A 27,059-nucleotide genomic window follows, 5' to 3' on the forward strand; every position below is an offset into this window, starting at 1 on the left:
CCCATCAAGTGCGGGTTTGGGCGTGAAGCTAACAAATCACAAACTGCAATATTTCGCTTTGTCTTGGATTTGGATTAATTAGGAAGGTGCTAAGCAACGGTTAACATACACATTTACCTTCACTGGAAACAGTCGCACACAAAGAAACTGTATCTTTTGAGATATAACGCCGTATAATCTGTTAAAAATAAAACGATGTTTAGAAGAAATATGTTTTCATCTTCGGGATCTAAAAATAAGCAACAACTGCATGCTCTATACTTGTATGTAACTCCGAAACGTCAATTGACTTTCAACAGACTACACGCCGTTATAACGCGGAAGATAATATTTTTCACAAGAAATTTATTAGAATTGAATGAGAACTACATAGAATTATACTAATATTTACTACGTTGCATTATGGGTCGGTAATGTTATACTTCCTGATTTGTGTCTGCATTCTTGTCTTTCATTTGAAGTAGAAACATGAAGACCGACAGTGATTGGTTCAACATCTGCGGACAGAAGGAAATGCCAGCCATTAAAAATTACTATCCCAACACGGATAATATTTGCCAGTTGAAAGTGTCCTAAAGCAATTGAAACATAAGAGATGATAAAAAGGGTGAAGCTATCCCTGTAACAGGCCGTGGAGGCCCATAGCGTTTAAGACGTCGAGGTTCCCACATTTTCTAGACAATCGGCTCACAGATGGCGGTAAGGTTATCAGCGTTATGCGCCGGCCGCCCTTTACCTTGCAGGAAGATTCCTGGTACTCATTTGTGTTAGAGGCTGAGTCGACCCCAGGGCCGTAGTGCGGCTGGAAGGATTAGGTAAATTGGAAAAAAAAAATCCACCTCATCGGAACTCGAAGCCGCGACCTTCAGACTTGTAGCATAGTACCTCAACCAACCACGCTACCGCGTACCCCCAAATGAATAAATTATCAAATCCTAACTGTATTACAGAAATTCTTATATTGGACTCGTGTTTGAGAAGCTGATATCTATTCAGATGGAATACGGTTCTCCTGCCTTCATCACTTTGTTACTGGGATTCCTTCACGCGAACTTCATGCTGAGCCGAAATAGTGCATTTCAGCGCTGCCATGCCATATTTGCTTTAGGAGAGTAGCTGTATATTTCTTCCCATAATCGCATGAGATTCCTTGTGTAATCCAAAACGATATTGAACAATCTGTCATTACTCGCATGCTTCACCCACCGTCAATCATATTTCACAATCCAAAAATATAACAGTATATTGTTAACGAAATTTCTTTTGAGAAAATTCCGTGGCTTGTAGTCCGCAAGCGAACTATACCGACCGAGCAACCACAGCTTGTTGGCGAAGTTAGTGCCAACTTTTGAGGATAGAGGGTGTCGCGTAGTCAGCGCAACGGATCCTCACGGCCGTTAATTTCGGTTTTCTTAGACCTGAGCCGCTATTCCCTTAAAATCACTCTTCAATTATCCTCATGAGGCTGAGTGGAACCCGTTCCAGACTCACTAGTTCTCAGAAAAAGTGGTAGCACCGGGAATCGACTCGGGAACTCTAGATCTGTAGCCAGAAACTCTGACCACTAGACCACAGAGGGGGTCTATTAATCGACAACATGAAGGGAAATTTACTGTCGCAATTGCAAGAAGAATATCCGGCTGATTTGTCTCATAAGATATCTCACGGAGAAATTCGATATCTCTGGTGCAGGCATGGAAATTGGAAATATAGTGTTTAATATGATGACGTAGAAAGGGACATGTGATTCAGTACTGAAGTGTCCTCTTGTTTTATGACATAAACGAAAAAATGTACTTACATTAATCATTGTCTTGTTTGACACCGGAACAAATTTCCCGGCTGTGAGTGTGAACTCCTTGTTGGCTGTGGCGATGATGAAGGCCAAACAGCGCTGAAACGGGACAGGGGTTCCCACCCAGTCGCACCCCCACGCAGCGTCTCTCACGCTTTCAGCCTGAAATATTTGAGAAATTATTGAATTTTTTTGTGTGAAAAGACGGATTTTAGCAAAAGTAAAACAATTTATAATTTTCTTTATGTCGTTGCCCTCCACTCTATAAGCACTTTAATTTCCGGAGTTCGGAGAATACATTTTTCACTACTGCAGAGGTGGAGTAGGATGGGAATCATCACAACAAATTATTACAAGTAATTTCCGAATGAGGACCTTTACCATGCAGGAATACTCATATACTCGTACCCACAATACTCCGTGGTCTGTAGTCCGCAAGCGAACTATACCGACCGATCGTGTTATTGCCAACTTTTTGCGGATAGACGGTGTCACGTAGTCAGTGCAACGGATAACGGTTTTCTAGACCGGAGCCGCTAGTTCCTTGAAATAGCTCCTCAGTTATCCTCACGAGGCAGAGTGGACCTCGTTCCAGATCCACTAGTTCTTAGAAAAACTGGTAACACCGAGAAACGAACCCGGTATCTCTGGTCTGTAGCGAAGAACTCTGACCACTAGACCACAGAGGCGGTTCACTCGTACCCACAGACATGACAAAATTTGAAGACGTCTTTCGCAGTGCCAATTATCTACAACGCTCAGCTATGGGAATGTAGTTAATAGTGTGGCGTATAGACCCGTTGCTAAACAGTGAATCTGTAAATAGCGGCCGTTGATAGGTAACGTCCCGCAACATAGGCGGACATAAAAATAGAAGTACGGGGTTTTCTGCGTGGTCCGTGCCGAGCCTATATAGAAAGTAGTGAAACTGTTCGATATTATTTTCTTCAGGGAGACGTCGTTCAAGGTAGTTCAGTAACTGAAGATTTTACTTCATGTGCTATCATTGTTCGCACTACGAAATGTTATGGTTGTAGTAAGATTCTGTTACCAGTAATTGTAGTTACCACCTATAACCGGTTAACAAATCCAGTTGTCAATACAAACCCACGTTTTAGTCACAGAATCAAATGACAGTATAACAGATATGTAAACAGGAATATATGCATGCAATTATGTTAATTCGGTAGAACAGGTTCTTCAATTACAGTATTGTATAGAGGAGACAATTGCATTATATCTGTAATATAATAAATTGATTATATTATTTTAACTTAAAGTCATGTATACTGTACATATTGAAAAATAACACTGAGCACCTGAAGTCAAAATCTGAGATAATATTTTGTTATTTCATACCTGATATGTGATCTCGTTTCCAAGCCAGCAATACACACACACAGAACCCGTCATGAAGATGTATACAGCGAAAGCCTGGGAAACATCCGCGTGATCTCCCCAGCTCTACGAAATGAAACATTTGTATAAATCCAAGGGCCGCGCCGTAGCTCAAGCAGATAGTCGCTGGCTTCCCACCGCGGAGGCCCGGATTCGATCACGGGTCTGGTCAAGTGGGATTTGTGGTGGACGAAGGTGCGCTGGGGCAGGTTTTCTCCGAGTACTTCGGTTTCCCCTGCCAATCTTCATTCCACCAACTGCTCACCCTCACCTATCATCTGGGGCTGGCACAGTAGGCCAGAAGTGGCCGCACTACAAGGGACTTACTCCCACCCCACTATCAATAAATATATATATATATACATCCAAGTATAGTGCAACTGGTACTCATATTCATAAGTTCTGCCTTATAAAATTCCAATGGAACCCCAACGTTTCGGATAAATATGTCGCTTCCATTATCAGATTCTGTTAATAATTTTAGCAAGAAACCGTCAGAAGCAGGCGACAAGCTCTCTCCGATTTATATGTCACAATTCACACGGCATAATTTTTTTAGGCCTACTGTTTTACCTAAGTACCACCATTTTTACGCTGATGAAATGTACTGATTTTTGTCAAGAAAACTAACACTGACACTTATTCGACAAAGAAGATGGTAATATTGACACTGCGACGTGGACTGGACAGAAAGCACAAAGATAAAAATAACCACAGCTAAGATGAAAATCTTCATGAAACTAACTGTAATATCCTCAGAATTGTCTTTAATATAAGACAAGAAATGAAAACATATTTTTAAAGACTCGCTTTGTTATACAATCTATAAAATTCTTGTTCATTTCATTGTAACATTAGAAACAAGCGAAACATAATTATTCACTTTATGACGACAAAAACTTTAAGGCTTATGGAAGGACAGGAGATAATTGGTGACGTACTGTCTGCTGTAGTGATACTTGTATAGTGGAAGTTTAGAGAACTGTACTAATACAGATACTATTCAATGTTCCCGCCGTTTAATTCTAGAGCTCACAGAAAATTCTAGATTAACTTTGAGAGATACATGGTGAGATATTGAAATCTATATTATTCTGCACAGTTCTAGTCACTGTCGTATGAATGAATAAAGATATGATAAATGATATAATGATATAAACTCCGTCCCAAGTGCAAACAATATATTATGTGTCCTTGATCTTGTTCACCCACACTACATATTTCGGCCACAGACGGCCATCATCAGGTGTATAACACTCACGTCGCTGTCACACTGCACTCAGTCCGAAATTTAACATTTAAAACCTTTTCCTTGTTATTATCAACATCTACTTCGTTGATATCTGTCTGGATGTAGATCACTTTACACACGTTAATTCTGACGTACCTATAGCAGCACTATAAAACCTTTAGTTCTAATTTTAAAATCCTTTAAAATGTTTTTCTCCAAATTCCAAATTTAAAATTATTAGGGTTACTCGCCCTATGTCTAAAGTGCTGTAGCGGCTAGTTCTTGTTCCCACACTGTATAGGTGTTATCCTGTGTAGTCTTCCTATGTGCGTGCCGCTGAGCACACGTAGTAAAGAATAACAGCGACGTGAGTGTTATACACCTGATGATGGCCGTCTGTGGCCGAAACATGTAGTGTGGATGAACAAGATCAAGGACACATAATATATTGTTTACGCTTGGGACGGAGTTTATATCATTTATCGTATAGAGTGCAATTGGATGCTTAAATATAATAATAGAATAAAGATATACTTTACCGTGATTGCGGACATGGCCCCAAAACACATCCCTGATAGCAATATTAGAAATAATCCACAGTTTGGTATATTCACTGTGTCCTCCATTTCTTTCACATATCTGGAAAATAATAAGATAAATTATCAACATTCATGTTTCTCTCATTAACAATAATAACATGAAGTGTATTGAATTACAAGACCGTTTTATCTCCTGATGGTGACGTATGCAGTTGTTCAGTTGTTTCTGCATGTGGCGGAACAGTTCCTCTGAGGCACGAGCCTGTCCATGTGCCTCCAGTAGGTCAGCCTGTGCCCCACAGTCCCGCTCTGCTGTGACGTGTGTCTGTCTGATATCCAGGAGGGCCGCTCTGAGCTTCTCCAGCTGACTGCAGGCTACACACGTCAACGTGGCGTACAGGCTTTGGAAGCCGAAAAACATGCAAATTGGGATGATTGATGCTATGACCTACGGACGAAGGAAAATTTATTTTTCTGAATTAATGTAATGTTTGTCAGTATTACGGAAACGCATAAAATAAATGAGTTATTTTATCTGTGAAATTAAGTTTTAGAAATTATTTCACTTTACGGCTTTCCCAACAAACATCAGTTGGTATTAAAATTTAATTAAATTCTCATTCTTTAAACGTTATCACATTTTACTTTAACATTGAAGTCATAAACGACAGAAATGTTCTTATACAGTATTTATAATTAAAGTATTTGCTTTTTAAATTTTCGCAAGAAATATTTAAAGTTAAAATTTCAAATAATGGAATGCGTATAAGAACTTGTTATACAGCAATATCTGTAAATTTAGTTTTAGTTCATAAATAATTAAACATCTCACTTCGCTTTCTTCGTTTTTCGAACATCATTCCATTGAAAGTTTCATGTGAAACTTTCAGTATTCAAAATATGATAACAGGATGGTTCCAAGAGAAAAATTCTGAATGTATATCAACAAAAATTTGCCTTTGACTAATTTAATTTCTCAGATGAAGCTGAGGAGCTGATAATTTTCGATTGCTGGCTCCTTCTTCAAGTTTCTTCCTTGGCTTATTCTTGGGCCCTCTAGGTGGAAGCGATATATCCCTCCGAAACGGATAACTCTTTCCGAACTACACAGAGCATAAATTCTGCCGCACATTATTGTAACTCGTAACAAAGTACTGTTGCATGTAACTAAGTAAAGGGTTACAGCTGAGTTAAATTTCATATTATTCATGAATACGGGTTATGTTATCGGAGTGTTTTTGTGTTTTACTGTTAGACTCGCTCTTTAGGTTTGACGAATAAGACCAGCTTTTCCATTACGATATGACTAGATCATACTCATAAGATATGGAATTTTATTTATGAATCTCCACCTCCAGATTATTTCATTAAAGGTACTGAACTCATCGTTTCGAACGAGACACTCCAGCACCTTGTACAGTCACAAAGAGTTAGCGTGAAGATTGCTGCTAAAATGGCGGAGAAATTGTGTTCTTCCGTGAGGAGTTTCTAATACAATTTGTGTAAGTCTGATTTTCGTCATGTAAATGCGCAAACATACGTTAAGATATATTTTTGTTAACATAATATTGAAAATGATGTGCCAAAATTATTTGAATAACCACACTCTTATTCAATAACCGGAACATTTATGTACTGTAACTGCACTGGTCTAAGAGAATATTCATTTGTTTTAGCTGTTAAGATGTCCCACTTGCACTGTATATTGTAGCTTTACATCAGTTAAATAAAAATATTTTTATTGAAATAATTCCAAATTTCTAATATATTAAAACATGCAATATTAATGTGGCGGTTAAACGTTTGCTTTCGTTTTAAACTGAATAAGGGAAGGAATTCGATAAAATGCAATAGAAATCACACGTTCCATGAAGTCGCCACACATATTGTAAATGGCTATTAAGAATGGCAAATGCAGAAAACAGTTTGAGCGTCACACAGATTAAATATAATTTTCTGAAATACGATCATTTGAAAAATTAAAGGTGACTGAATAATTCTCTGCAGTTCAGACAAATTAATTTCAATGATTGTAAGAAACCGAACCTTACCTCTCTCAGTAATACAAATATTGTGTTTTGGGACATTATCCATCGTCTTATATTTATCTAAAAAATAGTCCTGTTTATTTTTTTCAAAACGTTGGCGTCTGTCTCCGTCTTCAGGTACGAGTAAAAGCTACTCAGTTGGGCCCAATTTATAGAACTAATCCCTATCTCCGGAGACAGAATCCTGTCTCCGAAACGTTGTGTTTTGAAAAATAAACAGGACGGTTTTCAGATAAAGACAACACGATAGATGATGTCCAAAAATATAATACTTGTATTAATGTACTATCGTCACACACTTTTAGATCTTACTTACCTGTGTCAGATTCACAATTTCATACACTGGACTCTCTGATGTGTCGAATGGATACCACGACGTTAATACCATGTCATGATACAGCACCACCCTGAAAGTACTCTGGATAATGTGGAATCCAAGTATGAAGGTCGGTAAAATTTTGGTAAGTTTCTGGATTATGGGAATGTACCCAGCCCTTGTTACGTATCCAGTGTTGGGATCTATGGTCGGCAGTTCTTCCCAGGTGAAGGAATCCGTCAGGCTAAGCAGGTGTTCGAAGTCACGTTTACGATAGCTGTAACGGGAATAAACACTCATATTGCAGTAACATTAATTTGTAGTGTTTACTGAACTGGATCGTGTGGCAGGTATTGCCACAAAAAGTATCGTCACTAGTATCCCCTACACGTGTCATATTTATCTCCAATATTTATTACACGTTATTTGTAGATATATTTATTTCATTAAGGATAAGTACAGGGTCTTTGTTTTATATGAAGAAGAATTTATTAGGTCTTGCTTTGAAGGTATTTTTTCAGTGCAGAATTTATTCTCTTCGCTTGTCACATTTTACAGCCTTCTCCTAATTTTGACTTACTGTATTGTTGCATGCAAAATAGGGTATATAATATGTATAAAAGTATGGCAGTCTACATAATAATATTCTGTATTTAAAAACAAAGTAAACACTATTGTATTAATATTTGTTTTTATTGGCGCTACATGTTTCAACCATTATACTGGGTCATCATCAGGCGTACAATGATACCAGTCACAGTTGTTGAATTGCATCTATTTTCATCTAATACTTCACTAAGGATCCTTGAGAGTTTTAAAATGCAAAATTGAATCTTTCAGTTAAAATTTAAAACACTTATATAAAATTTAATATTAAAGACTAAACATTAAAACAAAAATTAGAATTATACAAAAATGAAAATGAAATATTCTCTGATAAATCGCTTTAAAAGTTTGCGTTATACACTCCTTAAATTACGGAGTTGTGATTATTCTTAGAAATGTTATTATTCTACAAATGATTATTACATTTTATAAAATTTTTATGAAATTTGAGGGAATATATTACGGCCTACCTGATACTCAGATGGATCCACATACAAATTTGCAATGCCACTAATACACGGATTTTCTTCATGGCTTCTACCAGCTGATGTCTATGAGCAAACGTATCCATAAAGTGACACATAACGGTAATATAAAAGCACACGCTAATGGTTGCGTTATACATGCTGTTAAGTACTGTAATTGACTTCATATTAATTGAAATTCCTCCCAGTCGCAATAAACGAAGTAGTGTCTTAAAGCGACCCTCAAATAATTTCGTATCACTTGCGAAATCTGTTTTGATTTCACTGTTGATGTCCTCCATATATCTATTTACTAACTGCAACTACTACAAATTTCTGTATCTCAAATGTAAATATTGGTTGCGCAGAAGTGTCTGCGCCGCTTCCCGTCTGTATCGGCCGGAGGAACTAGGCAGAGTGCGAGTCCTTCGGAACTGGAGATGAACAGGCTAGTGTGTGTCTGTGTGTGTTGCGTGAAACCACCAGTGCTGAATGCCCTGAAATATTGATTAAAGACGAAATGGATCGGTTTGTTGGAATATGCGTACCAGAATTAGGCGGTGACACAGGTCATGAATCAATTCTTGTTCAAGTATCGGTTTGTAGAAAACTTCAGGATCATAACTGAGTTCAGTAGAGGTACTACATAGATTTTTACGTGGCCGCGCCATAGCTCAAGCGGTTAGTCGCTGGCTTCCCACCGCGGCGGCCCGGGTTCGATCTCGGGCCTGGTCAAGTGGGATTTGTGGTGGACAAAGTGGCGCTGGGGCGGCTTTTCTCCGAGTACTTCGGTTTCCCTTGCTAATCTTCATTACACCAAATTCTCCGTCGTCATAATCACCCGGGGTAGGCTACAATAGGCCAATTAATGGCCGCTGTGCCGAGTGGGCCCAGTTGCACTCCACCCCCCGCTAAACGAATTAAAAAAATAATTTTAGAGTTTAACGTAATGCTGCATGTTTTCACTTTAAAATTTTACAAGTTGGAGAACGTATTTCTGGGTATATTTGTCGTCTTCAGTGGCTAAATTTCCTGAATAATTAATAATAATTTCATTTCTCCTCTCGCTCCAACTTTGGAGTACAGGGCTGATTTCTCAGTTTCTTGATCGTTTTACGGACGGTAAGACCCCTTGGACGGGTTATCAGCTCGTCGAAAGGCATCTACACAAGAAAAGACAAACAGAAAAACATATAGACACATCAAACATCCATGCCTTCAGTGGGATTCGAACCTACGATTCCGGCTTCCGAGCGAGCGAAGAGAGTACCTGCCTCAAACCGCCTGACTACCCTGACCGGGTAAATTACGTACCTGAACACACGCACAAACTTTATGTTAAGATATGCATACATACATAGAAGCATGTCTCCTAGTGCAAGTTTTACACATATGTTATAATATCCAATGGATACCGGAGACTCCTCCCCCTTCCCCTATTAAAGTGGTCGGGACGTGAAGTTGACCAGTCAGCCCCATCTGGTCCTGAGGTCAAGGCTGGTAGAGCTATACCTCGCTACCTCATACGCTTCCCTGGTACAGTGCTTAAGTAAGCACAACGATAAATTAACTTCTATGTTCTAAAAACTGAAGACGTGAAGAAGGAAAATATATGTCGAAACATGTTTTCCGCTATGAAAACACTTCGTATATCTGTCCGGATCACTTGGTTCACTTATTGAACATGTGTTAATTTATACCACCAAAGGTAATGCGTTATCATTAATGATTATATGTTTTTGTGTTTTGTTTTTCATTTAGTTATTTTCAGTGACATATTGTCACGCGTACTGGTGACTATGTGCGGGGTTCGGATTGGTGAATAGATTTATTGACCACCTATACGCAAGAACCTCACGATCAGATTATTAGCACAACTTTATCTGGGAGATTACGGTTTCAAACCTGGATTCGGAAACCAGCGAGTCTGTTTCCGTAGTTTTCCTCAGTTTCGCCAAGCACATGGGCACAGTACCTGGAATTACACCCCAACAACTTCTTCACATATTTCTTTGCACTTTACGAGTATATTCAATTAATAATTTACAAATTGTATGTACCTTAAGACACAGAAGATCCTGTAAGTAAATTACAATTTGTGATGCTGATTATAACTGACTACATTGAACTTAATCATAAAGAAACTGAATTATTCTTCCGCTTAATTTCTTCCTCTTTTTATGAAATACAGAATTTAATTTCCATATTGAGACGACCCTACCAATGAACTATATCCTGAGCCAGTAGAATCCAATACACACTACGTATTTTCCTTTTAAGATCCAATTAAATACTACTATTGGTTTCCAAAATTTCCTATTCCTTACAGGAGTACAAACCGAAATTTTCAGCACGGTTCAGTGCGGTGCAGTACAGAATTACAGTCATTTACTGCATATTGCTGAATTATCTCGATGGAACGGAAATTGATATAAAAAATTGAGGTATAGCAGTGAAACAGTTTCCCTGTTACGATCATGCTGTTGAAGGTTCTCGGTAAATAGAAATTATCTCATGTGTTACATACATTTTTGGCCACTCCATAGGTCAAGAGGTTAGTCGCTGGCTTCCCACCGCAGCGACCCGGGTTCGATCCTGGTTTTGATCAAGTGAGATTTGTGGTGGACAAAGTGGCGCTGGTGTAGGTTTTCTCCGAGTACTTCGGTTTCCCCTGCTAATCTTCCTTCCACCAATTGTTCCACAATCACCCTCACCGATCATCTTGGGCTGGTACAATAGGCCAGAAGTGGCCGCAGTACAAGGGACTTAGTCCCACCCCACTAGCAATAAAAAAAATGCATACATTTAAAGATGGCTTTCAAGAGGCAAGTCTGTATCTGTGAGAGAGACCCCAAAGAGTGTGGTAGTTCCTGAAACTAGGAATTCATAAACTGATATGTGCGTCATGTATATGATGATATATGATATGATGGTGATATGTATATTGATGAAACACTAAATGGATGGCTCTCATCAGCATATGCGTGCCAGAAGCAGGCGAATGCTTTAGTTAGAGATCAGTTTCAATAGAAGTTGCGTTTTTTTTGGAAAACTTAAGGAACTTAACTGAGGAAGTGAAGTTGTGCTTTACTTTATGACATCACGAACTAGAAAGTTAACCTGAATCATGATATATTTATGTACCAGTTTTGTTGGTAACAGCATTCTTAATTGATATATCTTTCCGTGAACGACAAAAGGAAAGACTTAAAATGAAACGGTATGGTTATTTAATATGTACTGAAACATGGTCTCTCACCTTAAGTGAGAAAGTAATACTCAGTGCATTTGGGGACACATATGTGTGTTCAGTATTTGTATATAAAAGAAGAGACAAAACAGGACATAAAGCTATAAAATCAGTATCAGCAGAGAATGTAGTAGCTGAAGAAAGCAGTCTTCTGGGATTTGGCACCGTGTATATGTGGTGTTAACCGACGTTTCGGAGGAACGTATCGCCTCCATCTTCAGGGTAGAAGGAAAATTATAAGAAATCTGCAAGCGAAGAGACCGTGATAACCGGTANTCATGGGAGAAATGATAATGATGTATCTACAGGGAAAGTTACTTCTGGAAGATATAATATTAGATACATACCTGCCTACCTACCTACCTGCCTCCATACCTACCTACCTGCCTACCTACCCAACTACCTACCTGCCTGCCCACCTACCTACCTACCAACCTGCCTCCATACCTACCCACCTATCTACAACCTACCTCCATACCTACCCACCTACATGCCTCCATACCTACCCACCTGCCTGCCCACCTACCTACCACTCGGCGCTGCAGCCCTGGGTGAGCCTTGGTCTCCTCTACAACCAGTCTCCACTGCTCTCTACTCCTCATCTTCTCTATCCATCCTTTCACCTTCATCTTCTTCAGGTCCTTCTCAACATCGTCTGGCCATTTCATCCTGGGTCTTCCTATTCTTCTTTTGGAATATAGCCTTCCTTTGGCATTGCATTATCTTGCGTTCTTTCGACATGTCCCAAACTACTTATTAAATAATCGTAGGTAATAGGATAATATAAGGAATCTAGCAGGATCAGGTTGAAGAATATGCGGACTTATTTAACATAGCTATCAACAGTGTCCAGTGGCGGACTGCTCAGAAAAAAGTAATGAAAATTCGAGTTCCATAAAATATTAGAAATACGTTCACCAACCGCGGTCGTCTTCATTTTGTGAAATGTCAGTTCTAAAGCAGTGTATGTTGCGTACTCTTAGGGAAATTGTGGCATAACGTCTTGAGAAAGTCTCCAACCTCTTCCATTTAGGTCCAGCCCGAATGGTAGCCACGCTGACACTCGATTCTCTATAAGCGATGCGTTTCATGTAACACATTTAAAGCAACCAACCTACACCCGTATAATCATAACTGCAGTAGCAAGTGGGGGCACGCGATAACACTGTGTTACAAGTCGGAAGGTCGCGAATTCGAATCCCGATTAGGTTATTGAATTTTTTAATTGACCTAACCCTTCCAGCCCGCAGCATGATGGACTCAGTCTCTAACTGAAATGAGTGCCAGGAATCTTCCTAAAGGTCAAAAGCGGCCGGCGCATAAAGCTGACCTCACCGTCATCTGTGAACCGACTGTTTACAAGATGTGGGATCCTCGACGTCTCACAAGCCTATGGACCTTCACGGCCTGTTACAGGAATAACTAACTTTACCTAAGAGAGAATGGCCGTAATATAAAGAGAAGCCGTATATTAATATTTTATCACGTGATACAGTGATTGTAGACGGGGTTTTGATTGGTAATGGGATTTATTCGCTTAGTCTAAGGAAAAGTCCACAGCATGGAAACTGAAAACCGCAACGCAATCGCAGTTTCTTACACGTACTGTCAGACTGAGTTGAAAACGTGGAATTGATTTGAGTAGCGCAAATTGAGAAAATTGTAACGCGACTGCAACGCAACTTCTGGAAGACTAAGAAACTGAACTCCCAGGCAACTGAGGAAGCCAGTCTTCTCGCAGTTACGTTGCAGCGTAGTTTTCTAGTGTCCGCTGTTGTTACGCGCTTCTGTGATTCGTTTGTTTCGTAAGATGGCACGGAAGTTTGATGAAGTTGCTAATTTTGTTGTTGTTAAGTTAATTTAGTAGGAGCCTGGTATATATGACAAACGCCACCCAGAGCTCATCATGAGATGAAGGAGTCTGTATCTTGGTTAAGTTCTTTCGAAAAAATACAAGGACGCGAGTTTAAATTATCACGGATAAACAGATGCACCTGATGTTATATTTTCCCCTGTCCTCTCTGAAGCACCACATTGTGACAGGATCAGTATTATTATTTGATATTGAAGAAGATAAGTGGACACAATTAAAAGATTCAATCATGTAAGAAGTCGGAAGAACACACCAACTTGTTGTGATATGAGCAACTAATCAAACATAAGTTTCCTCAGTGTGCGCCTCCTGGAAACCAGTTGCCTGCTTAAAATCAATGACATTTCTTGGAAGTTGGGGTTGCGTTGCAGTTGCCAGTATCTTTGATGTGTCCTCGCCCTAAGGGGTCAGGATTGCAAGGTGGTAAATCAGATATCTTGAACAACAAATTAACTCATAATGCTTACCTTCTTCTTCTCTGTTGTTCCAACTCAATAATGTTGTCTTTACATTTCAGGGCAGTTGTAGGAAATGAATGTAGTTATTTATTTTTCACTAATAAGTTAAATGATAGTTTAGTTGAAGGAGGCAAATGTTATTAAATGAGAATAATTTAAAATATTGCAGGCATATCAAGGTTGTAAGGAGCCGGAATTGCGCAGTCGGTATAGCTTAGAGAGTACTAGAAAGTAGGGCTTATTGCTGCTACATACAAGTATATCATTATAAAATTATATCCCCTGATTTCTGTCAGCATTCTTGTCTTTCATCTGAAGAAGGAACACGAAGAACGAGAACGTCTGATTCAACATCTGCAGACAAAAGGAAATGCATTTCATTAGACTCGACAGAATTTGGTCGCCTCCAGGTGTAAGGCAGCGTATACACGAGCGCACAAAATATTTCCGTTGTAACGAACGTACTTTATGACGGACGCTGCTGAGGACACCACATAGTTGCAGAATGCGGTGCGTAGTTTTTGTCTGCAATGGAGCCAGAAAAAAGCGTAGCATTCGCCTCTCTTGTTTATTTCTACAACGGATGTCACGTCGTTCGTTACAACGGACGCATTTTGTGCACTCGTGTAGACGCTGCCTAAGCAGACCATCCCGTTATTATTATCATCTGAATCACGGACAGCCGACAAGAGGTGATTCTCTAGCTTGGTGTTTGGGGTGGGGTTAACTACTCTTCACTGTAACTTTGTCCTAGAATGTCCCATTAGGAAGGTCCAGGGAAACCCGGTGGTACTGAAATAAAATGGGCACATGAGCTGTTGGTCTATGCCGATGACGTGGAGCTACTGGCTGATAATGTAGATACCATAAAGAAGAACACACAAATTTAATCGACGCTAGTAAGGAGGTTGGTCTAGAAGTAAATTAAGTATATGCATCTGTCCCGTCACCAAAATTCAGGAAAAAATCATGACACAAAAATAGGTAATAAATGTTTTGAAAATGTTACACAGTTCTGGGAACGACTATAACAAAACAAAACAAGATTCAGGAGGAAATTAAGAGGAGATCGAACTCGGGTAATGCTTGCTACCTTTCAGTTAAGAAACTTTTGTCTTCTCGTCTGTTGTCTAAAATATAAAAATAAAAGTACACAAAACGATAATTTTGCTGGTGGTTCTGTATGGGTGTGAAATTTGGTCTCTGATAGAATCTGAAGATCCAACAACCCAGTAATTTCTGTCTGTGATATTAAGGGTGGAGCATAGACTGGGGTGTTTGAGAACAGGGTGTTGAGAATATTTTGACCGAAGAGAGATGAAGTGAGAGGAGGTTGGAGAAAACTGCATAATGAGGAAATTCATAACTTGTACTCTTCTCCAAGTGTAATTAGAATGATCAAGTCAAGGAGAATAAGATGAGCAGGGCATGTAGCACGAATGGGGAGAACAGGAATGCATACAGAATATTGGTGGGAAAGCCAGAAAGAAAGAGACCACTAAGAAAACCTATTGGTGGGGAACCCAGAAGGAAAGAGACCACTAAGAAAACCAAGACGTAGGTGGGTGGATAATATTAAAATGGATCTTAGGGAGGTAGAATGGGATGGTATGGATTGGATTAATCTAGCTCAGGATAGGGACCAGTGGAGGGATCTCTTGAGCACGGTAATGAACCCCCAGTTTCCATAAAATACTGTGAATTGTTTTAGTAGCTGCACAGTTGGCGGCTTTTCAAGAAGGGTTGAGCTCTATGAGAGAAATAAATTTCTCACTGTTACATCTTCATCAGTTACTTCCAGTGTTGTGCTCATATAGGAGCAGATGCGTGGCACACGTTAATTATATAGGCATTTTCCAAATATGAGTTTTCCATAAAAATGGAGGAATAAGTCAGTGTCCTTACGTTCATCATGGTCGAATTTGATACAGGAACAAATTTCCCGGCTGTGAGTGTGAACTCCTTGTTGGCTGTGGCGATGATGAAGGCCAGACAGCGCTGAAATTGGACAGGGGTTCCCACCCAGTCGCACCCCCAGGCAGCGTCTCTCACCCCTTCGGCCTACAATGTTTCAGGAAGTACTGTAATATTTTATTATGAAAAATAATGAGAAGATAACTGAACATGTGCCTGAGATGCAGCACTAAACATGAACTGCGAGGCTTATGAAGTACAGGTGTTGATACTGAAGTGATACGGTTGGAATTTTAACCGATAATAAGAAGTAGTATTTAAAAAGCAAGAATATTAGTAATTACAATACAACAAGGAATTAGAAGAGCGAGCATAAACATGGATTCCTACCCCTTCGGAGGTAAAGAAAATTTAGTATTATTCACAGTATTTGTCGCTCTGATGCAAAATTTAAGGAAATACGTCGAAACGAAGCAGTGCTGTAATGTGTGCAAGGCGAGTAGAAAAGTATATCTCATAATTCTGTGGAGTATAAAAAAAATACAACTGTACTACAATCTGGAATGTCGCGAGATCAATTCTCGATGAGGTAATTGGATTTTTAAATTAACCTAATCCTTCAAGCCGCACTATGACCCTGGGGTCGACTCAGCCTCTATGGGAAATGAGTACCAGGAATCTTCCTAAGGGTAAAGGGCGGCCGGAGCGTAAGGCTGACAACCTTACCGGAATCTTTGAGCCGATTGTCTAAAAACTGTGGGAGGCTCGAAGTCTTGACAACGCTTTGAAAATCCACGTCTGTTACAAGCCTTTCTTTTTCATTTATTAAATTAAATTTGTTAAAATAGAAGAATATTTTACTTTGAAATTATCAGAAGTGTTAAATTGTAATGGTACTTTTAGAGCTTATGTTAATCTTACCTGTTCCGTGAGCTCGTTCCCAAGCCAACAGTATAAACAGACGGAACAAAGAAAGAAAAAGTATATAATCACAGCCTGCGATACATCCGTGTGATCCCCCCAACTCTGAAAAAGAAAATATTCCTGTAGTTCGAATTAAACAATGACGGATTAACATCATCAAAGGAATCACTGTCAATCTGCAGCCCCCCCCCCATTCCATTCATCGAAATATATTAATAATAATAATATCACTTTCAATTTGCGATTTTCATATGAAAATAGTGTACTAGTAACAAAAAAAAATTACAAATATTACGTTTTCGGATATTATCCATCCTCTTGTCTTTATCTAAAAAACGTCCTGTTTATTTTTTCGAATTTATTTAAAAATAAACAGGACAGTTTCTTAGATAAAGACAAGACGATGAATAACGTCCAAAAACATAATATTTGTGCTGATGTAACACCGTCACGTGCCTAGGAAATAATGCAGCAAAAGTAATTCCGAGAATTTGTCTGCATAATAAACGGAAAAAAAGCGTTTCTAATTCAAAAATACTTTGGATCTAAAGTTTTCTGATGATGGTGTATATCATTCAGAATTACAGGATTTTTGGACCCTTTCCATCTTCCTGTATTCTAGAGACTAGAAAACACGATGTTTCCGAAAATGCATCTGTTCCATCTTCAGGTGAGGTGGAAGACACCAACTCACGAGGTTAGCTCTTTCTAAGGGGCCCGACTGAGTAGGTGTCTTCCCCCAACACCTGAGGACGAAAACAGATCTAGTTTCCGAAACGTCGTGTTTTCTAGTATCTAGAATACTGGACGAAGGAAAAAGTCCAAAAGCTAGTAATTCCATTTTTTCTTCCTGATAACGTCTTACAGTTGAATGTGGTTCGAGAGATGTAGAAGACTGCCTGATATCTCTGTTCCATAAGGAAAGTGGCTTTTAAGGAATTTCTCCATCATAAAGATCACCGGGGGCAGGCTACAATACGCCAATCAGTGGCCGCCGTGCGAGTGGGCCCAGTTGGACTGCACCCCGCACTAAGCGAATTAAAAAAAAACTTCAAGAATTTGGATCTGTACGGTGAAATAACTTTATCTCGGAGACCGTTCCGAATAGGACACATGCACATTATTTTCTTTCTTAGAATGACCGATACTGTGACCTCTCAGAATATTTGGCGGAATACTTTACCGTGACGGCGGAAAAGGCGTCAAAACACATCCCTAACAAGAGAATTAAAAAGAGTCCACACAATGGGAGATTCATCGTATTTTCCACTTCCTCCATGAATCTGAAAAAAAAAGAACTTTTTAACTGTATTTATGTACCCGTCATACGAAACAGTAGCATCACATGCAATAGAGCTGTGTTACATATAACCGCACCTTATTATCTCTTGATGGTGACGTATACAGTTGTTCAGTTGTTTCTGCATGTGACGGAACAGTTCCTCTGAGGCACGAGCCTGTCCCTGTGCTTGCAGTAGGTCAGCCTGTGTCCCACAGTCCCGCTCTACTGTGACGTGGTTCTGTCTGATATCCAGGAGAGCAGCTCTGAGTTTCTCCAGCTGACTGCAGGCTACACACACTAGCGTGGCGTACAGACTCGGGAAGGCAGCAAATGTACATACCATAATAAATGAAGTTATGCCCTGTGGGAGATTGTGAAATTAATTACTATGATTAATAATCTCCTTCTTATGACCCCAGAAATTTGGAAATTGATTAACATTTGATCTCTTCCGCAGAATCAAATTTTAAAATAAATAATCTCCTTTTAGGATTTGAGATTCTGACAGCGGTGGTATAACGCCATGTAATCAATTGAAATTCAACAGCCGCTTCGCAGGAGCACTTCCCTACCATCTTCTTTACCCATTTTCGTTTTATGGCTTACTCCCCATTGATATTCAGTGGACTCCATCCATGGTGTTACATCCTATAACGCAAATCTTTACAGAATTATAAACTTTAATACTCTCGAATGGAAACAGATGTATTTCGTGTTATATATTTAGGATTATACCAAGGTGTTTGTTAAACACGTAATTTAGATATTACTATTATTTTCTATTTGAACATTGAAAACAAATTAATGCTTAATATGTTCCACATTTCCAGCATTACCTGTATTATGTTCATAAGTTCATACAGTGGGCTTGCTGATGCGTCGAAAGGAAACCATGCAGTCAGCATCATGTCATGATTAATAACTATGCGGACAGCACTCTGGGTTAAGTGGAATGCAAAGAGGATCGCTGTTGAGTACTGGGTAATTTTCTGGATGAACGGAATGTACCCAGCCTTTGTTACGTATCCAGTGGCGGGGTCTCTGCTCGGCAGCTCTTCCCAGGTGACGGAATTCGTCAGGCTAAGTAGGCGCTCGATGTCACGCTTGCGATAACTGTAACGGAAGTAAACGTTAATCACTATATTTTTCGTAATTTGGATGCCTTAGCTAAGAATGATTGTCTTGATGAACAGAATGTTATCGTACGGGGATACGAATGCCTCAGTGTTCACTTCAAAATTCTGGTCATTGTTTTGGAAGATTTTTCTATTTCAATGGCTCTCCCAGCCCATTCACGGCCCAGGCCTCTTATGCAGTTCCGTAATCATTTCTCACAGACGGTAGGACTCTTAGCACGCGTGATCAGCGCGTCACAAAGCGGATACCTTAACACAGGACAACACAAACACAGAATAAACACATAAACACACTAAAAATCCATGCTTTGATTGGGATTCTAACCCACATTCCCAGCGTCCGAGCGAACAAAGACAGTTCATGCCTTAGACTGCGCGCTACTATAATCGGTTATTTTGGAAGATTAGCATATAAAAATTCATCTTCACATCCTTATATAAATATAAGTGTTTAGATTTATAATTTAAATCACGTTATCTGCACAGAAAAATAAGAGCCAACGTGTTCTCTTCTATTCAAATAATGTTTTCCACCATTCATTAGATATTTATTTTGAGTTTTAATAGAAATAATTAATATAATATAAATACTTTGCTTTGCAAATTAAATTACTTCCGAATACTGCTGTATAAATCAACATAACAATTCATCACATAGCTTTGAAATGTTCGAATGCTTAAGTAGCGCACCTCAAACTGATGTGGGCCCACATGATCGAATATATTACAAATAATGCCCGGATTTTCTTCATGACATCTTCCAACTGATGCCTGCGAACGAACGTGTCCATGTGGAGAAAGGCGGTAATGGTGTAACAACAAACAATAACTGTTATATTGTATATAGCGTTCATTGTTGATAGAGACTTCACGTTAACCGGAATTCCTGCGAACCGAATTAGGAACAGGAGTACCTTAAAACGACTTTCACTAAAGTTCTTGTCACATGTGGTGTCAATCCTGGTTTCACTGTTTATATCCTCCATGTGTAAATCTGTTAGTTGCACTGTTTACAGATATCCTCTGTTACTATTATAAGTGTCGGTTACAGAAAGGTTATCCTTTGGTTCTTGTTGTGCTGCACCCGTTAGAGCGGCGATACCGAATGTGAGACTGTTCAGGAACTCTGGATATATAAACTGGTGTGTGTATGTATGTGTACCATGGAACTACTGTCCCTGAGCGCTGTAAAGTATTGACGAGGCATGAAATGGTTCGGTTTCCTCAGCAGATGCGTGTCGGATTCGGGCGGTGTCTATATTTGTGGATCAATTCCGATAAACCCATCGGCTTCTGTTAAACTTGACAAACTTAACTGGCGTCATTTATTGAATATGTCTTCATTCAATTTTTTAAAACAAGAAGAAAATACATGTAGGAAACTTTTATGGGGATGTAAAGGATAACTTATTACTGATTCTAAACGAAAGCGTCTACAAGTACAGAGAAAGATACATAACTAATGCCTTCATAGACTGGATATGAGTTTATCACAGCGGTGGCTATGATGCGTTATGTCTCCTTGGATGTAAGACCGTCTAATTCGTTGAAAATGAATCGACGAATTAGAACTCAGCCTTCTCGATCCTTCCTGCCGATTTATTGCTTCCCTTACATTTCGACCCTGAAGAAGGAAGCGGAATATCCTGCCGAAACGTCGATTGACTTTCACTGGGCTATACGGTGTTATGTTCCATGAGATAGAACTATTCAAAATCTTTATATTTTGTAATATTAAGATGGCTTTTGAGTGAAGTTGAGATGAGGCTGCATATTCGGGTAAGCAGCGACGCTGGGAAATACGATACATGCTTATAAATAGCAGCATAAAGGGGGCGAATGGAGGGAACCGCCTAGGAGAGTTAAGGATTGAAGGACAAAAAACAGAAATACTCTGTGGCCTGTAGTCCGCAAGCGAAGTATACAGACCCAGCTACCGCAGCTTGTCGGCGAAGTTAGTGCCAACTTTAGCGGATAGAGGGTGTCGCGTAGTCAGCGCAACGGATCCCCACGGCCGTTAATCTCGGTTTTCTAGACCGGAGCCGCTGTTTCCTTGAAATAGCTCCTCAGTTATCCTCACGAGGCCGAGTGGACCCCGTTACAGACCCACTACTACTCAGAAAATCTGGTAGCACCGGGAATCGAACCCGGAACCTCTGAATCTGTAGCCAGGAAGTCTGACCACTAGACCACAAAGGCGGTAAGGATTCAAGGACAGTGCTAAATAGGACCTTGATGGTGGAGGAACCAAAATCTATAGGTGAATTCCATCTATCTCGTAATGATGTCCAGTGTTGGGCCTCTGTGGCGTTTAGAGTTTCATGCAAGCCGGGGAATATAACGACACCCTAAGCCCCTTTAATTTTCTGGAATTTTCAGGTTCCGGGCACTTGCTCTCGTTCGTGACATCCTCAATTCGCTTCCAGTAGGCGTATGTGGGCATAAGAAATTCAGAGCCTCCAAATTCTACTTCCGCAGCCATGTTCAGTAATTAGCCTTCATCTGTTTTGTTTATGGTGTTCATCACTGACAGGGTCACAGAAGGAACCCTGAACATACGTACCATAAACATATATACAGAATACATATATACATATATACAGAATATACAGAACCTGTGCGTGAATCTATAAAACGGTCACAGCGCTGTGAGTTGTGCATTGAACATGGAGGATCCCATTTCGAGTTTTTTAGAGTAAAGTAAAGTAAAAGCCGCTCCATCCCTTCCAGGGGCTGCACCATAGCTCAAGCGGTTAGTCGCTGGCTTCCCGCTGCGGCGGCCCTGGCTCCATCCCGGGTCTGGTCAAGTGGGATTTGTGCTGGACAAAGTGGCGCTGGTGCAGGTTTTCTCCGAGTTCTTCGCTTTCCCCTGCCAATTTTCCTTCCACCAATTGCTACACAATCACCCTCACCTATCATCTGGGGCTGGTACAATAGGCCAGAAGTGGCCGCAGTACAAGGGACTTAGTCCCACCCCACTAGCAATAAAAAAAGTAAAACAAAACAGATCAACGTGGCCGCGTGGTCTAAGGCATGAACTGTCTTCTCTTGCTCGAACGCTGAGATCGTCTTCTCGAATCCCACTCAAGGCATGAATGTGGCGTTTATTCTGTGTGTAGATTGCTGCCTTGTAAAGCCATTGATGAATTAATGAATGGATGAATTACAAATGGTTTCAGCCTTTAACTTAACCTCAGTAGAATGCATGTGAATGTAATATAATATACACAAACTCAGTACATCCTTTCTAATTTCTGTATTAATGGACTAATATTAATTTACATGTTCAGTAAATTAAGAGGAGTTTTCTTACAGCTCTTCAGCCACTTAATGGAAAAGCATATATGAATTAGTCTACCGTTAAGATTGTCACTAATTGTATCCAACATATTTCTGCCTTCACTGATCATCGCTAGGTGCCTTCGGTACTACAGGAAAGTTTGTGTCATTTACATGAGATATTTCAGATATGTTACGTAATGTACAGGGCACGCGGTAATGTAGGTGTTTCAGGCACTGTGCTACAAGCCGGAAGGTCGCGGGTTTAATTCCCGATGAGGTCATTGTTTTTTTTTCAAGTCACCTAATCCTTCCAGCCGCAATGTGGCCATGGAGTCGACTCATCCTCTAACAGAAATGAGTACCAGGAATGTTCCTATGGGGTAAATGGGGTCATGTCATAAAACTGACAACCTCACCGCCACCAGTGAGCCGGTTGCTTAGGAAATGTGGGAGCCTCGACGTCTCAGAATTCTATTGGCCTCCACGGCCTGTTACAGGGATCTCCTTAGCTTTCTTACTGTTGCATAATGTATATAAAATATTTTAAAATGCCTTATGTAAATTGTACGGTGTTCTTTCTAGTATTGATTACGTCTGAAGATGGTTGAGGCAGAAATATATCAGTTTTAATATTATTAATAATTAAAAATTGAATAAAATAAATGAATATTTTATACTTATTTTAGCCTAAAGAATGTATTGGCAATAGTGACTTCTATAAAGAAAATCTATCATTAATTACAAGTGAGTTTTGAGCACAAGACCGTGCTATGACCCAAGTGTGTTACAAATGTCGGTAGTTAGGTTTAAGATGAAAAGATAAAATAATTTTCAGTGTTTCAATTAAAGAAACGTTGTTATTTCTGGTTCTCTTCTTCGCGTTCGTTTTTCATATGCAGAAGAAACATGAAGAATGACATTGTTTGGTTCATCATCTGCAAACACACAATGTGACTAACTAAAATATAAACACATATTAGAAAATTATTAAATTTTAACTGAATAAAATTCCTCCATCTTTTTTTTTTTGGCAATTTTGCCATGAAAAGTCATTAAAATGCTCCTGTAAACGTCGCTGTGTGTGGCCATTTATCTGTTTGTCCGGATATAACCGCTAATGCAACTTAACAGATATTTACCAGATTTCATACGAGTATTTTAGAGAATTGCTATAATTTGTCATATTTCAATATTAACGTTCATGGGCCTCTGTGGTCTAGTGGTCAGAAATTTTGGCTAAGTTCTAGAGGTCCCGGGTTCTATTCCCGGCGCTACCAGACTTTCTGAGAAATAGTGGGTCTGAAACGGGTTCCACTTAGCCTCGTGAGGATAATTGAGAAGCTATTTCGAGTAAATGGCGGCTCCGGTCTAGAAAACCGAGATTAAAGGCCGTGGGGATTCGTTGCGCTGACCACGCGACACCCTCTATCCGCTAAAGTTAGCACTAACTTCGCCGACAAGGAGCGGTCGCTCGGTCCGTATAGTTCGCTTGCCAACTACAGACGACGGAGTTTGTTTTTTGTTTGTTTTGGTATTTGCACCATGTGGAAGGAGGCAGTGACTCCAATATTCTGCCTGCATCTCTGTCGTCTAAATGATCCCAAAGACACGAACACTCGAAACGTTTACGACACTGCTCACTTTCTCACTATGTAAATACCCAAGAACACAATCAACATCATCAATGAATTATCATCAAAACCAAAAGTTAATAATTTAAATTTTTGCTAAAATTCAATTCAGTTCTTTATCTATTTACGTGACGACTACAATATCCAATGGCCAATTGCTGCATCAGCAAGGACACAGACAATAGCAATGTGATAGCACAGAAGAAAGAGAACAAGAAAAAACAGAAGAAAAAGTGAAAAATATAAAAGTTAGGCCTTTAACACTCATACAGGTGTTGCTAAAAATAACTATAAGTTCACAAACTGCCTTTGCGGTCAATATATATATATATATATCTAGCAGTTGCTAGAACAGCAGAAGAACATGTTCCGAGTAGAAACCCAAAGCCCGACTGTTTCGAGGACAGAGGGCCAACATTTAGTGTTAGTAAAAATATTTGTTAAGAATAAAGCACCAAAGTGACGACACCTAATATGCAGTGTCAGCAAATTTAATCTTTCCAATGATTTGCCATGTTCGCATTCCATATCTTGAAAAGAGCTGTTGTGGCAAAGGGCTGCAAATGTTCTTTGTATGCGCTAAAGATTATTAGAATCAGTAACCAGATTTCCAAGCAAAAAAAGCATGTTCGAGTTTATATCCGACTAAAATATAACATCAGTAGATTGCCTTGGATGGGAGAAGAAAATGTTATTGTACAAATTAGCCCTAGTAATTTCAGTTGAACAAGAAAATCGGCGTGACCATGGAAGTGAAGTTATCAGTCAATATGAACACCCAAATACTTAATACATCTGTTCGCTATATAAAGGAATATCCAAGTCTGTGATGAGAGGATGTAACTAGAATTGGACCAAATGAAAGGTATACACAAATCCTCTGGTCAGAGACGACGTTACATAAGGATTATGAAAGAAAGGGCTCAGTTTCGAAAAGAAATCTCCGGTCGTGAGTCTGAAGGCCCTTGGCGCCAAGACGAAGTGATTGGCAGTAAACCGCCAGTCATAAAGTAACTCTGAATCTCTTGCAGTCCACGGTAATATGTTAGCGATATATGCGCCAGGAAACCGCATGCTGTATTGTAAATGTCCAGGTAGACCGCAGATTAAATGTTAGGTTAGGTAAGATTAGTGTAGGATATGTTAGATTAGGTTAGCGAACGCATTACCATGAACTGCAAGATTTATTTCTTCTGAGAAAATTAAATATAAATATATGTTTAGATATTATATATGCACCATTTTTCATTGTTTTTTATGATAAATGCTCTGCTAGACCGCCAACTGTAGTGTAAATGTTCAGGTAGACCGCACGCTAAAGAAGAAAAAGTTTAGGTAGACTTCACACCGAAGTAGGAAAGTTCAGATACACCGCACACTAAAAATAAAAGTTCAGGTAGACCGCACGCTAGAGTAGCATCAATTCTGATATAAGATATAATCCATACTTGAGAATGCATTATTACAAATATGCACACTCTAATATCCTTAGCATATTTCTCACCCCCAGTTACCATTTGTTCTCAAAATAATACATCGGGATTGCTCCTCTTACATTCATCATAGTCGAGTTGCACACCGGAACAAATTTCCCAGCTGTGAGCGTGAACTCCTCGTTAGCTGCGGCGATGATGAAGGTCAGACAGCGCTGAAATGGGACAGGGGTTCCCACCCAGTCGCACCCCCAGGCAGCGTCTCTCACACTCTCAGCCTGGAGCAAAACTAGAAGCTTCATAAAGACACACGTGTATAATATTCATGTGTTTGAATTGCTATTGAAATTAAAATTTATACTAAATACCTGTTCCGACAGTTGACTTCCGAGCCAGCAGAACACAAACACGATGCCCATCAACACGCAGTACATAATCAGGGCCTGTGAGACGTCCGTGAAATCTCCCCAACTCTATTTATATGAAATATACCAAACATAATAAATTAGTGCTAAATCATAAGGTTTTCTAGACCGAAGCTGCTCTTTCCCTGAAATAACTCCTCAAATATCACGTTAGATAACACTAAAGTTAAAATAAATAAAAATCGTATAAGGAGATTCCAGTTGATCTGTGCCTGTCGGTGACTATCAGTGCCGTATTTTATCTCTTTCCATGTAAGTCGACAAGTAATCAGTCAACATGGGTGTAAAATTTGGAATTGATTTTTTAAAAGCTGATGAATAACTAATAACATAAAATTGACAAAACAGCTATTAAATTATAAAATTAATTATTTTCCGAAAGCCATGTTCTTGAAACACTAGAAATTCTATCATTACGTTTAATAGAAAGAAAGAATATTTTACCGTAACAGCAGAGAAGGAAATGAGACACAGCGCTGCCAACAACAGCAAGAACAGCCCACACAGCCCGATGTTCATTATATCTTCCAATACTGCCATGTATCTGTACACACAGACACAATATATATTCAGTTGGCATAAATATCTCGATATCCATTCCTGCAACATTAACTCCCATTTCGGTTGCCATGGCCACACCGTTTTATCTCCTGGTGGTGACGTATGCAGTTGTTCAGTTGTTTCTGCATGTGACGGGAGAGTTCCTCTGAGGAATGATCCTGTCCCTGTGCCTCCAGTAGGTCAGCCTGTGTCCCACAGTTCCGCTCTGCTGTGACGTGTGTCTGTCTGATATCCAGGAGGGCCGCTCGGAGCTGCTCCAGTTGACTGCAGGCTACACACACTAGCGCAGAGTAGAGGCCAGGGAAGCCGGAACATATACTTATGATGAAAACAGATGCAAGAAGCTGTTACACAAAACCAAAATAATTTTTATTTCTTAATTATTGTCCATTTGTCTATAAGTTATGGTCAGTTACGTTACTTTACTGGCAGTGAACGTAGTTAGTCTATATGAAATTTTAGTTATACAGTGTTTCTTTTATATGTTAAAAAT

The 27,059-nt window shown here is 39.6% G+C and overlaps 2 protein-coding genes across 2 annotated transcripts; both read right to left on the bottom strand.

The window, feature by feature from the left end:
• Positions 1-408: 408 nt before the first annotated feature.
• LOC117282726 lies at positions 409-19,006 on the bottom strand. Its single transcript, XM_033753485.1, has 8 exons — positions 18,935-19,006; positions 18,194-18,459; positions 7,328-7,604; positions 5,146-5,411; positions 4,964-5,063; positions 3,155-3,259; positions 1,802-1,957; positions 409-497 (listed from the first exon to the last, which is right to left on the bottom strand). Exons 1-8 carry the CDS (start codon positions 19,004-19,006, stop codon positions 417-419), a joined length of 1,323 nt encoding a protein of 440 aa, XP_033609376.1. The 3' UTR covers positions 409-416.
• A 4,367-nt stretch (positions 19,007-23,373) lies between these two features.
• Positions 23,374-26,698, bottom strand: LOC117282727 (odorant receptor 2a-like). Its single transcript, XM_033753486.1, has 5 exons — positions 26,645-26,698; positions 26,450-26,549; positions 25,949-26,053; positions 25,703-25,858; positions 23,374-23,451 (listed from the first exon to the last, which is right to left on the bottom strand). The coding sequence occupies exons 1-5, from the start codon at positions 26,692-26,694 to the stop codon at positions 23,374-23,376; spliced, it is 489 nt and encodes a 162-aa protein (XP_033609377.1). The 5' UTR covers positions 26,695-26,698.
• Between the last annotated feature and the right edge of the window lie 361 nt (positions 26,699-27,059).

Source organism: Cryptotermes secundus, unplaced genomic scaffold (genome assembly GCF_002891405.2).
Source record: "Cryptotermes secundus unplaced genomic scaffold, Csec_1.0 scaffold512, whole genome shotgun sequence".
Taxonomy (NCBI): domain Eukaryota; kingdom Metazoa; phylum Arthropoda; class Insecta; order Blattodea; family Kalotermitidae; genus Cryptotermes; species Cryptotermes secundus.